The 16,901-nt window shown below is 34.6% G+C and overlaps 2 protein-coding genes across 2 annotated transcripts; both read right to left on the reverse strand.

The window, feature by feature from the left end:
• Nucleotides 1–4,527: 4,527 nt before the first annotated feature.
• Nucleotides 4,528–8,136, reverse strand: LOC145635158 (B3 domain-containing protein REM16-like). Its single transcript, XM_081686444.1, has 4 exons — nt 7,826–8,136; nt 6,749–7,337; nt 5,556–5,767; nt 4,528–4,876 (listed from the first exon to the last, which is right to left on the reverse strand). The coding sequence occupies exons 1-4, from the start codon at nt 8,045–8,047 to the stop codon at nt 4,583–4,585; spliced, it is 1,317 nt and encodes a 438-aa protein (XP_081542570.1). The 5' UTR covers nt 8,048–8,136; the 3' UTR covers nt 4,528–4,582.
• A 5,528-nt stretch (nt 8,137–13,664) lies between these two features.
• On the reverse strand, nt 13,665–14,936 carry LOC145637178 (B3 domain-containing protein REM19-like). Its single transcript, XM_081688664.1, has 4 exons — nt 14,800–14,936; nt 14,647–14,714; nt 14,279–14,502; nt 13,665–13,958 (listed from the first exon to the last, which is right to left on the reverse strand). The coding sequence occupies exons 1-4, from the start codon at nt 14,934–14,936 to the stop codon at nt 13,665–13,667; spliced, it is 723 nt and encodes a 240-aa protein (XP_081544790.1).
• Nucleotides 14,937–16,901: the final 1,965 nt, after the last annotated feature.

Raw genomic sequence — 16,901 nt, forward strand, 5'->3', positions numbered from 1 at the left:
CGGATTATGTTAAATCCAACTCCGACCCGACAGGAAGTCGAAGGTTAAATCCGACTCCGACTCCGACATCCGACTCCGACTTCAATATCCGACCTCCGACTCCGACTCCGACTCCGATCCGACCCGACTCCGAGTTTTTTTTTTCATTATTCAATATACTTTGAGATGTTGGGCTATTTGGGCCTTTACAACCCACACCCAATGCCACCATGACCCACACAAAAATCCACTATCCATTGGAATCGGAGTCGGATAATCCGTTAAAGTCAGACATTTGTCGGAGTCGGATTTTTTTCTCAGATTTTTTGTAGGATCCGACTCCGACCCTCCTCCGACTCGAAGTCGGATTATTTTAACGGAGTCAAACTCGGATTACTTTTTTCTCGAACTCGGAGCGGATATTTTACCTCGGATCAGGGCGGAGTAGGGTCGGATTCGGACTAGATTGCCATCCCTACCCAGAGATCGAGGTCTACTTCTACCTAAATACATAAAGCTTGCATTACTATCATTTTAGAGCCAAGTTCTTTCCCTAACAGGGAAAGAAGAGTGAAAAAAAGAAAACGGATCGCCTAATTCAATAGCTCAAAAATAGGTGAAGGGTGAAGTTCGCCCTGTGAAGAAATAATTAGATAATATAATCATAAAATAAATACTACGTAAATTGCACATTGTTCACATTAATTTTAATCTAATTTTTTTATAGTTAGGCCACATTTCTTCTTTACAATAAGGTGATGCAAATTTAGGGGTGTAAGTAATTCGGATTAAAACTGAACCGAATCGAAAACCAAATCAAATTAGTAATTCAGTTTGGATTTTTTTAGAATTCGGATTGGATCGGTTTGGAAAAAAATATGGGTTACGGATTGGATTCGGTTTGGGGTTTAAAAAATCGAAAACCGAATTTGACCGATTACGTTAAGCCCATTTTTTTTTCTAAGTATCCAACCACTTTCCACTTTCATATATAAACTTTACAAAAAAAAAACCTAATTTTCAATTTTACTTTCTCAATATCTTACTCTCTCACAAAGAATGTTGTCAACAAGAAATGATTGCAGGAATTTTCTGGGTGAAGTTCGGGTTGAGGATTTGAATGTTGCAAAAGAATGGAACAAATTTCGGTTTGGATTGGATTCTAATTTTAAAACCGAATTAATTCGGTTTGGTTTGGATTGGATTGAATCTTAAATCGGTTTGGATTCGAATTGAGATTTCCTAAACTGAATTAATTTGGATTGGATTCGGTTTTGGCTATAATCCAAACCGCAAACCGAACTTTCACCCCTATGCAAATTAAAATAAATATTCTTATCAGTAAACATCTAGTTCTAAAAATTTAATATATTAAAATTCTCCATGTAAATTTTAAAAAAAATAACTAATTGCACATCTAATAGACTAAGGCCCCGTTCTTTAGAGCTGCTTTGCTGTGCTCTGCTCTGCTGAAATCTGCTTTGCTCTGCTCTGCTTTGCTGAAATCTGTTTTACTCTGCTCTGCTCTGCTCTGCTTCAATCTGCTCTGCTCTGTTCTACTTAAAATTAATACTTAATATTGAATTATTATAATAAATAATTAATATTTAATAATAATAATTAATATTTAATAATAATAATTAATATTTAATAAGAATAATAATAAATAATTAATATTTAATAATAATAATTAATATTTAATAAGAATAATAATTAATATTTAATAATAAATAAATAATTAATATTTAATAATAAATAAATAATTAATATTTAATAATAATAATTAATACTTAATAATAATAATAATAATAATTAATTATTGATATTTAATAAAAATAATAATTATTATTAATTATTAATATTTAATAATAATAAATTAATAATAATAATAATAAATAATAATATTTAATAATAATAATAGTAATTATACTAATATTAATAATAATACTTATAACTAATAATATTAATTATAATAACAATAATCGATTTTTATAATAACAATTAATATTAAGATAATAACTAATATTTAAAGATAATAATAATTATTAATTTTTAATAATGATAATAATTAAATATTATTTAATAATAATTATTATTATAATTAATATAATAATAATAATAATTAATATTTAACTTTAAAAATTTAATGATTATAATAATAATGCGATAATAGTAATAGTAGTAGTAGTAGTAGTAATAATAATAATAATAATAATAATAATAATAATAATAATAATAATAATAGTAGTAGTAGTAGTAATAGTAGTAGTAGTAATAAATATTTAATAACAATAGTAGTAGTGGTAGTGGTAGTGGTAGTGGTCGTGGTAGTGGTGGTGTAGTAGTAGTAGTAGTAGTAGTAGTAGTGGTGGTGGTGGTGGTAGTAGTAGTTGTAGTGGTGGTGGTGGTGGTAGTAGTTGTAGTGGTAGTAGTAGTAGTTGTTGTAGTAGTAGTAGTAGTAGTTGTAGTGGTAGTGGTAGTGGTAGTAGTAGTGGTAGTAGTAGTGGTAGTTGTAGTGGTAGTTGTAGTTGTAGTGGTAGTGGTAGTGGTAGTAGTGGTAGTGGTAGTGGTAGTGGTAGTAGTAGTGGTAGTGGTAGTAGTGGTGGTGGTGGTGGTAGTAGTAGTAGTCGTAGTAGTAGTGGTAGTGGTAGTAGTAGTAATCAAATCTGCTCTGCTCTGCTCGGCTCGGCTCGGCTCTGCTGAAATCTGCTATGCTCTGCTCTACTCTGCCAGAAGCTCAAAAGAACAGGGCCTAATTAGTAAAACCCTCCTCCTTTTTATATGTACTCTCTCCAGTATGTCTCCACTCCTTGATGAAATTTGTCATGATTTTAAATTGTCCTTCTGAATTTACCTCATACTATAAATCATGCATAACGAGGGTTCATTACTTATTCTGTTATTCGTACATTCATTATTTTTTATCCCACTAATTTTACTCCTAGCAACTCTTATTCTTTTTTTTTTCTTTTCTTTTTTTTTTTTTTTAACATATGCTTAAACAAGAAGAAACTATACTAAGTAATAAAAAGACGACAAGCCACGATTGTTGTTGTTGCTAGGTCATGAGCTTTGTGGACTCTTCCTCGATGAGCCTTGGGGATGCTACACCATCGAAAGAAGTTGCTAAGGAGTTTTATTTGATCAACCGTCCATATGTGACTTATATTTGGCTCCCCTTCGTGCCTGAGAATCTGTAAGAATGGTAATCGAAGACACCAATCTCTGCATTCCCCACTTCAGCCCTTCTAAACAAGCCAACATCTCTGTCTGCAGTGCTAAAATCGCCAAACCACAATCCCCCCCCCCCCCCCCCCCCCAAACAGCCTTGCCCCCCTGCTTCTCCCCTATCCAGTATACCACCCCTAAAAATACTAATGAAAAAGGAACTCGATGGCCATGTCTCCCATCCTTGCTTATAAAGAGCCGGATATAGTATAGAAACCACTCGATGAAAGAGTGAAAGACTGATCTCCATTAGCTTCTAAGTGGATACCAAGTATACCACCCCTCCACACATTTTGAGCTATGGAGCAGAATTGAAAAATATGTTGTGAGTCTTCTTCAGAGTCACTACATAGGTCATAACAGTACAAGTGTTAATCTGCAATCCTCTTCTTCCCAGGTCCCTTTTCATGGCAATGCCATTGCAAAGAAGCTTCCACATAAAAAGCTTCCATTTGGACTAACAACCACAAAGTCTTATGAAAATCAGAATAATGATGGCTATTTTTAATCACCATAGACCTCTTGATGAACGCGTATCCTGATTTGATTGTGTATCGACCTGACTTGTGACCCAACCAGTACATAAAGTCATCTGACTCTTGTTCCGATAATTCCATAGAAGCAATCAAAGCTGCATCCCTGTAAACGAAACAAGAATTTATCTTGGTTGTGATTCCAGACCTTCCTTAATTGTTGTATCAATAAAATCCATCGCCCTTAACACTCTAGCATCATGAAGAGGCACAGTAGCCCTAAACTCTGGCACACTACCCTCCACCCATCAGTCTCTACCTGCAATAATCTTATTTACCCTTCCAACTTTCCTGTCGTCGCAACCTTTAAACAGAACACTTTCAGCTCTTGCTAGACTGCGCATGCCCCAGGAGTAGTTCTTGTTTGCATGAGTGACCTGTTTTCTAGTGTGAATTGGAGATTTAAACGTCGCACCACAAACCTTAGAGAGCAGTAGTTGAGGATTATGGCTAATCCTCTATACTTGCTTCATCAAAAGAGCACAATTCAGACTTGACATACTACGAACACCAAGTCCTCCCAAGCCTTTCGGTAGCTGGATAGTATCCTTGTTGATCCAATGCATGCCTCTACCATCCTAGCAAGTAGCAACTCTATCAAACAAAAAATTTTGTAGAGTGCACAAACAAGATCAATACATTCAATAAAGTGCTGGTTTGCCTGAATTTTTACTCAAATATTTTCCAGGCCAACTTCTAAGTTCCAAGCACCAAATTATACAAATTAAACCATCAAAGTTAGTAGTAAAATAAAGTTCAAACAATCTTTGCTATCTAGCAACTACGGAGTACTTGTTTTTGTAATTCGATCATTGTTGTTATCATACTTAATTTCAATCAGCTTAAGCTCTGTAATTTGATCGTGTCAAGGGAGCAATTTCATCAATGGCACGAAATATGTAGACGTTAAAGACGGATAAGGGCCCTTTTTGAATCAGCTCGAACACACACGTATCGTGCTCCTCCAAATTATTGTCAAACACAAATTTCTGCCAGTTTGGATTGAGGTAGTGAAGAACCTTATTACGAGACTTGTTCAATCTGTATCCAACAATCCAGCTTCGGTCTCCGACCTGCAGCTTCACGTCCTGAGGGCCATGGACCATATGCTCTATTGCCCATTTCTTTGGGATAGTCTGCTTACACATCCAAATATAGAAATTGGCAAATTACTAAATTACAGCATATCAAAAACGAGTGAATAATTTACAATATGAGAAACAAAGAATATTTGTCTTCACTGAGGTTAGTAACGCACTAACATACACATAAAATGTAGTGAAGTCCAATTCAACAATTTAGAATACTTTTTAACCTGTTTATCTAGTGGATAGATTACCAAACGGACAAATGTAGCATAGTCCTTCTAACATGGCCGAAGCCTTTCAACATTGGTAACTCATTAATGAGTTTACGGGCATTAGCTTGTCTTAATAACTAAACCTCTACACGACTACACTTGTACAAAACTGCAGTCACACACAAAGATGCAAAAGGGTAGATTTATAGACCTTGTCCACACTAAAATATTGGTCATATAAACCGAACCAAGTAAATTGTGTGTTATTAAATTTTTTTCGCTCTTTTTAGTTTAGGAAATCATCTAAGATTCCCGGCATAAGAAACAAGACAAGATCAGATGTTGCACATCTGAACTATGATAAGAATTTTTGAGGTTGGGGAACTAGTAAAACTAACATGTTAACTAAAAGTTTGAGTTGCAATTACTTTTAAACAGAGTAATAAAACACTCTCAATTACATAAACAAGAAATTGAATTAGAAAGAAGTAAAGGGTATAGAAAGGAAAACTAACCAGCATAAATTTCCTGCAAACATGTGAAGCCAGCAAGGTTATCTGAAACATAGGCGGGCTCGGAATCTTGTTCTCCATCTTAATATAACGTTCAGCCTTCATAAATCTAATAGCCTTTTCCAAAGCTCTATTCTTTTCTTCTTCTGTAGGAACCCTTCTATTAGATATGAAGCACAATTTGGTTCGGGAAGTTCTTTCTGCGTAGCAATATGCTGATAAATTCATAGGAGTTAGAAAAGAAAAAATTTCATATGTCACCTATTTTCTTTCAAAGATATAAATTTGGCCTACATTCAAGGTAGTAACATTTTCTGTTTCTTGTATGTAATAGATTGAGCCTTAAACTACATTCTGAATCGATATCAGCTTCAAAAGACGAATTATGCAGCAAATAATCAAGAACACACTGCCACAATTAACCTCAATGATATTACTTACCCATCAACGATGGCCTTATAATTTGTATCTCCATATTTAACATTACTCTAAGACAAATGAATTGTTAGTGAACAATTTCACTGAATTCGCTCTATATCAGCTATCTAAAACAGTGGCGTGATCACAAATTAGATCAACTAAACCCTACTCAAAGATCATTAGCCTAGATCATTTTAATCATTTTAAAAAATATTCATGTGTTTGTACTATGAGGTCAAAATTATTCCGCCACCAACACTATCAAAACAAGCCAATCAACTCTTTTTTGTACCATCAGATCATGCATTTTGAGCATATATTGCAAAATTCTCCATCTGCTGTTACTATTTTATTCTAGATCATCTCAAAAATTGTTTAACATAAACATCATTCATTGATAGAGTATAAAACATATTCCTGGGCCTCAACCATCAACTTAAGCTTTTGGTTGAGTTGGTCCTCTAACATTCATGAGCAAAGACCCAACAGCCAAAAAAGAACACATATACTGAGCCGTATGCAGATATAACATGAAAATTCTAAAAACACCTTTATAAGAATTTACATGCTGAGATACAAAATCCACAGTTCAACATTTCCCCCTCAACAATCGCGCTACATATTATATGAAATGCAATTAGCACATAAGTGTCATGAAAATTAATGTGGCATTATCAAAGTATCATGAAAATAAACCTAGAAAGTTTACCAGAACACATGCAATTTGAATCACATAGCACATAATTTCTTAAAGATGGTGCTACAAGACTTATTACCTGTAGTAGAGTAATATAATCTTGCCCTGGTTCTCCGCCTCCAAACAGCAGGCTGGTACTCAGACTCAGTTTGATAATCTTCCTCATTTAAATCAATAGTAGTATCACTGTCATACTCAGACTCGTGGTCATGTTCGTGATCATTATATGTTCCTTCATCGTCCTCATCAACCACAATGGGTTTTTGCGAACTGCCAACAGCAGGAGCAGGAGCAGGAACAGGAGTAAGAGCAGGAGTACTCGTACCCAAACCATTGTTGTCACCAGCTCTCTTGAAATGCAAAGAGCTTGTACAAGTAACATTCTGCGAGCTAGAAGAAGTATTACTCGCAAAGTGAGAGCCTTCCCTTTCACAACAATTCTCCCCGTCGAATACAGAGACTTTAAACGACGAATCTCCAGCATAACAAAACACCACAATGTCATTGACTTCTATTCCATGATCACTAACAAACTTCTCCCATCCGTCTGAGAATTTCATCATATCACTAACAAACTTTACTCTCCATTTGTTTTCATTTGGTCCGATTAGTGTACACCATGTTGAGAGTTTTTCTTTGAAGCAATCTATGAATTTTTGAGGAATTTTCTACCAAAACAAACAAAACTTTGTGATCAATTGGGTAATTATATGAAAAGTTATATATTGATATTATTTTGAAATTAATTTGACAAGTATCATACTCATTTCCTCTACTAAATTTATATGTTGGATATTATTTTGAAAGAATACCCAACAAAATTTTAACAAAATAAATTCTACTATTCCATTAACTATACTTTTCGTTTTATGACTAGTTCAATACTTCCTCGGTTCATTATCATACTCAGCTAACTAATGCACAATTACCTTTTACTTAAATCTATAAATTGTTTATATAAGATAGTTTTAAAGTGCATTCCAAATGTAACAAAGAAAATTCTCACGTGATTATATTTTTCTTTATGCACAATTGCAAATTATGTTCTTGTAAAACATGCTAGGAACTTTAGAGTAATTTTCTACCAAAGAAAAAAAAGTAAAAACTTGGCTAATAATAATGAGTTAAATAAAATGGTAAATAACAAGAAAATTACCAGCTGTTGATGGAAATTGTAGGCCATGATCACAAGAAATTGGTGATTTGTTGAAGAAAAGTCACTCCAATAATGGTAATTTTCCTTAATTTTACACCATTGGCATTTATTTGCCATTTTTGCTAAACCTAAGCTTTGAGAAAGAGAAACAAAAGGAGAGAGTTTTAGAACAACGAGTACAGTAAAAATTAAAAGAGTGCATATCTTTTGGCAGAAGATCATATAAATATATGGTTGAATTCACTTGATACAAGTACATGTTATTAATCAATGAGGATATTGGAGACTGGTAAAAGTTACCTACTTCTAACCTCAACTGCTAAGGCATTGAGAGTTTCCTATTTAATGAACGTAAAGATAACTTGCTTTATTGGCGTGTCATATTCACCAAATACATAAGGAAATACTTGTAGTATCATATTTTTTTGGGAAATTATCAACGGTGCTCTTTAAGCTTTTATTTTTCTCAATGGTAAACACTAAAATATTAAATTATCTTTGGTAATCTATAATTTGTAAAATTAATTCAGTGGTAACATTAGTTAAGCATTTTAAAGAATATTAATCATGGTTAATGTTTTAAAAGAGAAGGAAAAGAAAAATGCCTAAAATACCCTTTATAACAAAAACCCACCACCCCACTTCTTCCCCCTGCCACCCCTACCCACCCAACTCCCGGCCGGCGCCGACCGTGCCATCCAAGATTCCATCCCCGACGCCGGCGCCAGGTTGAACACCTTCTCCCTTTGTCGCTACGACCCTTACCACTCAATTCCCATCTCCGCAGTCATCTCCTCTCTCTTTCGCAGCGCCGCTAAAACCACCAACACCAACACCATCTCAAATCAAAGCTGGTTAAATAAAGATTCGCAAGTGACCAGAGGCATAGATTGAAGTTGACTGGAAGGATTGGGGGTGTTGGTCGACGTTATCCAATGAGGGTTTCGGTCAGTGGGTGGCGCCAAGGGCGGTTGTCAATGGAGGTTGGGGTTGCTTCATTGGGGTTTTCAATTAGGGATTTCGTGGGTTTTACGGGGGGATCCGAGAGGGAGGAAAGGGAGGCGTCGCGACAGGGGGAGGGAATTGGCGCCGACGCCGGGGGAGGGAGGTCTGGGAGAGGTCGGCGCCGTGGGCAAGTGGCCGGATTGGGTTTGGGCATTGGGCAAGTGGAGTATTAGAATTAGGGGTGAGCATGGGACGGGTACCCGTACCATTAGTACTAACGGTTCGGGTACCCGATAACCAATATCACTAAAAGTGATATCCATAACCCGAACCGATAACTTCGGGTACCCGAATTTCGGGTACCCAGATTTTTGGAACGGTTATCGAGTACCCAATAAAGTATCCAATAGTGATAATTAAACTTAAAAAATTAGTTATTATGATATTTTTTAACACTAATTAACAACAATACCACATGATCTTGACCAAATTATTAATAACATTACTAATTATTGATATTATATAGTGATTATGAAGTAACGTAAGAGTTTAAATGTTGAAAAGATAGATTTAAGTAGGAAAAAAACAAAATAATTGCTTATCGGAACGGAACGGGTAACCGTTAATTTTAAAATGATACCCAAAAACCATACCCGATAAAAAATTATCGGAACGGGTACCCGAACCGTTATGGTTATCGGATCGGGTACCCTAATTTTCGGAACGGGTTTTCGGTTTTTCGGGTAGTTTTGCTCAGCCCTAACTAGAATGGCTGGTGGGTGATTTTTTTTTAATTTTTAATTGTTTAAAATAAAGAAAAATCTGATTGTTTTTTCAAGGGTATATTAGTCAATTTGCCTTTTATTAACTATGGTTAAGCTTATATTTGTAGATTAATCTCATTAATGTCACCATTGTATTAGTAATACAAATAGTTGATTACCAAAGATAATCTTATTTTTAGTTGTTTACCATTGAGAAAAATAAAAACCTTAAGAGTACCATTGAGAATTTACCTATTTTTTTTTGTTTTATATCAAGAATTTACTCGTATGATGTTTTAAGCTAGTCTACAACGTACTCCTTAAGTCACGTAGGGTCTGTTCTATTTAGCTTATTTTCAGTCCAGTTCAGCTCTAATCAGTTCAATTCAGTTTAGTTTCTAATTTTCTTCTCTCATAAAATATTAAATTCAGTTTAGTTTAGTTTAGCTCCAATCAATTCGGTTCAGTCAATTCCTAATTTCATTCTCTCATAAAATATTTAATTCAATTCAGTAAATCACAACAGGCCCATACTCATAAATGAGAGTGTTATTTGGGTAGTTAAATTCCAGTTCCCGTAAAAACAATTAAGAGGGGACTGGAACCTAACTACCAAGAATTGATCTTCGAATTCAAATTAGTCTATTTTGTAAAACAAGTGAAACACCTAAAACAATAAACACAAATACTAAATGCAGTATAAAATAACCTAAATGCAAGATTTAAAAAATAACACTTAAATATAACTAACAGGTAACCCTATAGGTTCTATTCAAAAAAAAAAAAAAAAAAAAGGTAACCCTATGGGTTATGGGTAGAGCTGTCAATTTGGGTAAATGGGTCAGGTTTGAGTCGGGTTAGTGTGGGTCGGGTCATCTCGGGTCGGGTCAGTACGGGTTAATGTCGGGACCTATGCGGGTCGGGTTCGGGTTGGGTCACGTCGGGTCATACATCTTATCGGGTTTAGGTCGGGTCAATAAAAGGTCGGGTTACATTCGGGTCGGGTGAAAAACCGGTCGGGTTACATTCGGGTTTTTACGAGTTTAAACGAGTTAGGGTCTTGTTCGGGTTCGAGTCGGGTTCGGTTCAAGTCAATTATTTGCGGGTTATAATCAAGTCGGGTCATTATCGGGTTCGGTTCAAGTTAATAATTTGCGGGTTATAATCACGTCAGGGTCATTTCCTAGTCGGGTCATTCTCGGGTTCAAGTCGAGTTTGGTTCAAGTCAATAAATTTTTTTTTAATTTTTTTTTTAAAGCTCCAAATCAAATTGCATAATTTAAAACATTTAAAAAATATTAAAATAAACAAGTGAATACTAAAATTTGAAAAAACGGATCAATAAAAGGATTATAAGTAGTTATATGGAAGTTTATTTTGAAGATAAATTTAGAAAAAAAAAAAACATTTGGCTGATTTAATTAGACAAAATCACTATCATCGATTCACCTCACTCACCTCATATAGCCTCAAATACGTTTAAATTCGGGTTAGTAATAGGTCGAGTTTAAATTCGGGTTAGTAATAGGTCGAGTTTAAATTCGGGTCGGGGCAATAACAAGTCGGGTTGAATTTGGGTCGGATCAATAACAAGTCGGGTTGATTTCGGGTCGGGTTTGTAACAGGTCGGGTTTAAATTCGAGTCGGGTTAGGAACGGGTCGGGTTGACCTCGGGTCGGGTTAGTAACAGGTCGGGTTGAATTCGGGTTTTGACGGGTTAAATCGGGTTTGGGTCATTCTCGGGTTCGAGTCGGGTTCGGTTCAGGCCAATAATTTATGGGTCACATTCGGGTCGGGTCCTCTCCAGGTCGGGTTATGGTCGGGTTCGGGTCTCAAATACTCGGGTCAACTCGGGTCTAGGGTCGGGTTAGGTTGGGTTAGGTCGGGTTCGGGTCACCATTTTTTTCGGGTTCAGACGGGTTAGGGTTAGGGTCGGTATTTCGGGTCGGGTCAGCTTTTGACAGCTCTAGTTATGGGTAGATCATGTGTTTTTTTCCAGGCTAAGCTTGTTTTACTCCATAACAAAAGGCGTGGGAATGCTTAGGATCACGCTAATCTATCTATAATAATCCATTAACTAATACTAAAACATAACTTTGCTGACATCATACTTAACCTAAATTGTACACATGTCACTTTGACATAAATTTTTTTCACGCCAATTTGCTTTGATGATATCATTATTTTTTATTTTTTTACTTTTGCTTTTTTTTTTTTATTAGTTTACCTTTCATATGTTTTATCCTTTGTCCTCATCAACTACTTTTTTTTTTTAAGTATGTTAATATTTTAATGTTCAAAAGTGTTCATTGTGATTTTTTTTTTTTTTTATTTTATAAATAATATGCTATAGTGTACACAAAAAATTAACGAAGTAGAAAATTTTCTTTCTCCCCATTATAAACAAATATCATAATATGATTGTTTAAAATTGTGCATCGCACAGGAACTAAACTAGTTATAACTAAAGTAGAAACCGCTGACATCACCACTGCCTATGTGTCAGCTTTAGATTAAAATATTTCCCGCCAAAATTATAAGTGCTATCATCCTTTTTTTTTTCTTTTTCTTTTCAAGATAAAGCTAAAGTTTGAAAAAGCTAAATTAATTACACATTTTTTATAAAAAATGAATTTTTTTTTTTTACTAAATTGACTAACAACACTATTTTTTTATAGAGAAAAAAAATAATAACTACGTAATTGGTGGTAGGCTCTTTCATTTTTCCTTCTTTCCTCTTATGTTAACCACTAAACAGTAAACACTAATGCTAGCATTATTATATAATTTATTTTATTTATGAATTCAATTAGAATATTTAACATCATGTCTTCTAATATCTATGATCAAATATTTTATTGCTAAAACCGTGCATCGCACGGAACTATCCAAGTTAGAGTTATTACATGAATGCAAACGATCACTTAATACGATTTTACTGTGTACCTGTTTTAAATTGGTAATTAAATTTGTGGAACTATCTGCGTACCTAAGCGCTAATATCAAAGCTATTATTGAGCAAAACACAAGCAAAATAACACAAGCTATGGATTTTTACGTCAAAGAAGGCACGTCATGAAGGTCAGCTAGAAAATACCCTGAGGAATGAAACAATAGTAAGGGCCGAAAAAAAGTCTCAAACTAAATTATCAAATTGTGAGTTTATCTAATTAATACGTAGTATTACACCATACATTCATACAAGTCTTTAGATGATCATAAAATAAATAAGTTGCACCATAAATCCAATTATTTCAGAGAGTAAGAGATAGTAAAATATAAAATGTTAGGAGCAAGCTACAAACCTAAGACCTCTAAAATATATCTAATTACTCTATTACCAACTGAACTATGACACGCTTAACATAAATTAAATAAAAACTAAAAAAAATGTTAAAAGCAACGTTTAATACATAACCAAAACCAAGGGAGAGGTCATGGCCCACGCCAACCTCCCTTGGTTCCGTCACTGTTTTCATGAATTTTCATTTCCCTTATTTTTAAAGGTAAACCAAACAAGCACTAAATAGTAATAACCCTCTTCAATTTTATTCTCTACTCACCAATCCTTGAAATTGTCACGGTTTTAAATTATCCTTCCGAATTTACCTCATACTATAAATCATAACTTTTAGTATGTTCACTACATTTGATCCCACTAAGTTTCACTCCCGTCAACTCTATCCAACCAAATTTTTTGTACAAAATTACACCCATAAGAGCAAACAAGGGGATAGAGGGAGCTGAGTAATGTGTTTTTTGTGTAAAATGCCCATGCTTCCTTTATTCTATCTATAAGGATCATTACAAATAATCATTAAAAAAAAAAGTTAATTTAATCATTTTTCAAATCATAAAAACTCAATTTAATAGGATCAAATAACAGAGGTGTTGCTCCAAGTGTAAATATCATACATGCACAAACAAGATCAATACATTCAATAAAGTGCTGGTTTACCTTAATTCCTACTCAAATATTTTCTAGGCCAACTTCTAAGTATTAAGCATCAAACTATACAAATTAAACCATCTAATTTAGTAGTAAAAGTTCAAATAAGCTTTGTTATCTAGCAACTACAGAGTACTTGTTTTTGTAGTTCAATCTTCCTTGTCATTGTACTTCAATCAGCTTAAGGCCTGTAACTTGACCGTGTCAAGGGAACAATTTCATCAATGGCACGAAATATGTAGACGTTAAAGACGGATAAGCACCCTTTCTGAATCAGCTCGAACACACATGAATCGTGTTCCTCCAAATTATTGTCAAGCACAAATTTTTTCCAGTTTGGATTGAAGTAGTGAACAACCGTATTATGAGACTTAGTCAATCTGTATCCAACAATCCAGCTTCGGTCTCCAACCTGCAGCTTCACGTCCTGAGAGCCATGGACCATATGCTCTATTGCCCATTTCTTTGGGAGTGTCTGCTTACACATCCACATATAGAAGTTGTTAAATTACTAAATTATAGCATATCAAAAACGTACATGGTTTTGTAACGCGCTAGTATACAAATAAAAACGTAGTGAAATCCAACTCAACAATTTAGAATACATTTTAACCTCTCTAACTAGTGGATGGATTACCCAACAGGCAAATGTAGCATAGTCCTTCTAACATGTTCAAAGCCTTTAAACATTGGCAACTCGTTGATGAGTTAACGAGCATTAGCTTATACACTCACAATAGCTTAAACAAAAAATTTAATTAAAAATAACTTAAGGGTATAGAAAGAAAAACAAACCAGCATAAATCCCCTGTAAACATGTATAGGCCGCAAGGTTATCTGAAGCATAGGCGGGCTCGGAATCTTGTTCTCTCTCGCAGTATATCTTTTAGTGTTCATAAATTTTGTAGCCAATTTTGTAGCCTTTTCCACAGCTCTTTCCTTTTCTTCTTCTGTAGGTTCCCTCTGATTAGATACGTAGCATATTCTGGTTCGAGAAGTTTTTTCTGCATAGCAATATGCTGATAAATTCATAGGACTTAGAAAAGAAAAAAAATCGTATGTCACGTAATTTCTTTCAAAGATATGGAGTATAAATTTGGCCTACATTCAAGGTAATAGCACTTTCTGATTTCTTGTATGTAATAGATTGAGCCTTACACTACATTTTGCATCAATACCAGCTTCAAAAGACGAATTATGCAGCAAATAATGAAGAACACAATGCCACAACCTTCATGATTTTAATCACTAACCAAAGATTGTCTTATAATTTGTATCTCCAATTCAAAACATCACTCTAAGATACACACACAGACAGGCTACATTTTGCTATACTATTCCAAATAGGATTGTAGTCTGCTCGTAAATCTGTGATTGTTATGACACTGACAGGAAATTTCCCATGTGTTTGCTTTACTATGATTGCTAAATGCCTTAAAGATTTATTGTCCATTCTTATTAAAACATAAAATAAATTGTTCGTGAACAATTTCACTGACTTCGCTCTATGCCTCTATATCAGCTATTTAGAACAGCGGCGTGTTCACAAATTGGATCAACTAAATCCAATTAAGAGATCATTAGCCCAAGAGAGAATTTTTACTCCTGTTCCAAAGAGCAAAATTTTCAGCTCAAAGATCATCTTAAAAAATGTTCATGTGTTTGTATTATCAGGTCAAAATTATTCCGCCACTAATACTATCAAAACAAGCCAACTCTTTTTTATACTATCAGGTCATGTGTATCGAGCACATATTGCTGAATTGCTCCACTGTTGCTGCTACTTCATTCTAGATCATCTTAAAAATTGCTCAACAATCTTTTTCAAAAAAAAAAAAAGAAAGAAAGAAAGATCAACAATCAACAAATACATCATTCATGAGCAACGACCCAACAGGAGCACGTATACTGAGCCAGATGCAGATATAATAGCTCTACAAACACAGTTCAACATTTCCCCCTCAAGAATCGTGCTACATATATCATGAAATGCAAGTAGCACATGTATATCATGACAATCAATGTGGCATTATCAAAACATGTAAACCTTCAAACTTTACCGGAACATATGCAAATTTGAATCACATAATACATAATTTCTTAAAGATGGTGCTAAAAGACTTATCACCTGTAGTAGAGTAATATAATCTTGCCCTGGTTCTCCGCCTCCAAACAGCAGGCTGGTACTCAGACTCAGTTTGATAATCTTCCTCACTTGAATCAATAGTAGTAGCAGTGTCATACTCAGACTCGTGGTCATGGTCATGGTCATGATCTTGATCATTGGCATTATATGTTCCTTCATCTTCCTCATCAACCACAATGGGTTTTTGCGAACTGCCAACAACTGCAGTAGCAGTAGCAGGAGCAGGAGCAGCAGCAGCAGGAGCAGGAGGAGGAGGAGGAGCAGCAACAGGAGTAGCAGGAGCAGGAGCAGGAGCAGCAGGAGTAGGAGCAGAAGCAGGAGGAGGAGCAGCAACAGGAGTACTCGTACCCAAACCATTGTTGTCACCAGCCCTCTTGAAATGCAAAGAGCTTGTACAAGTAACATTCTGCGAGCTAGAAGAAGTATTACTCGCAAAGTGAGAGCCTTCCCTTTCACAACAATTCTCCCCGTTGAATATAGAGACTTTAAACGACGAATCTCCAGCATAATGAAACACCACAATGTCATTGACTTCTATTCCATGATCACTAACAAACTTCTCCCATCCATGAGAGAATTTCATCAAATCACCAACAAACTTCACTTTCCATGTGTTTTCATTTGGTCCGATTAGAGTACACCATGTTGAGAGTTTTTCTTTGAAACATACTATGAATTTTTGAGGAATTTTCTACAAAACAAAAAAAAAATTGTGATGAGTTGGGTAATTATATGGAAAGTTTGATATTTCCTCAAAGATGGTTATTTTACCATCTAATCCAACTATCAACTTTGTTATAAACATGAAAATAAATATATATATATATAATTGATAATCACAAGTTCTAATTAAAAAAAATTATAAATATCAAATGCATATAATTACAAGGAATAATTAAAGTAACAACCCGGTACAACGTCCGGGCTACACACCAATTTGAAGTTTAAAGCTAGGTAGTGCACAATTAAATATTCAAGCTTAACACTCTTTCTATGCTTACCTTTTACTAATTCTATAAAATGTTGATATTAAGATGGTTTGAAAGTAAATTCAAATCTAACAAAGGAAATTCTCGGTGATTGCACTTTTCTTTATACACAATCACAAATTATGTTCTTGTAAAACATGCAAGAAACTTCAGAGTAATTTTCTACCAAAATAATAAATAAATAATCAAGTAAAAACTTAGCTAATAATAATGAGCTAAATAAAATGGTAAATAGCATGAAAATTACCAGTTGTTGATGGAAATTGTTGGCCATGATCACAAG

The sequence above is a fragment of the Chenopodium album genome, chromosome 6, assembly GCF_948465745.1.
Source record: "Chenopodium album chromosome 6, dcCheAlbu1.1, whole genome shotgun sequence".
NCBI classification, from domain to species: Eukaryota; Viridiplantae; Streptophyta; class Magnoliopsida; order Caryophyllales; family Amaranthaceae; genus Chenopodium; species Chenopodium album.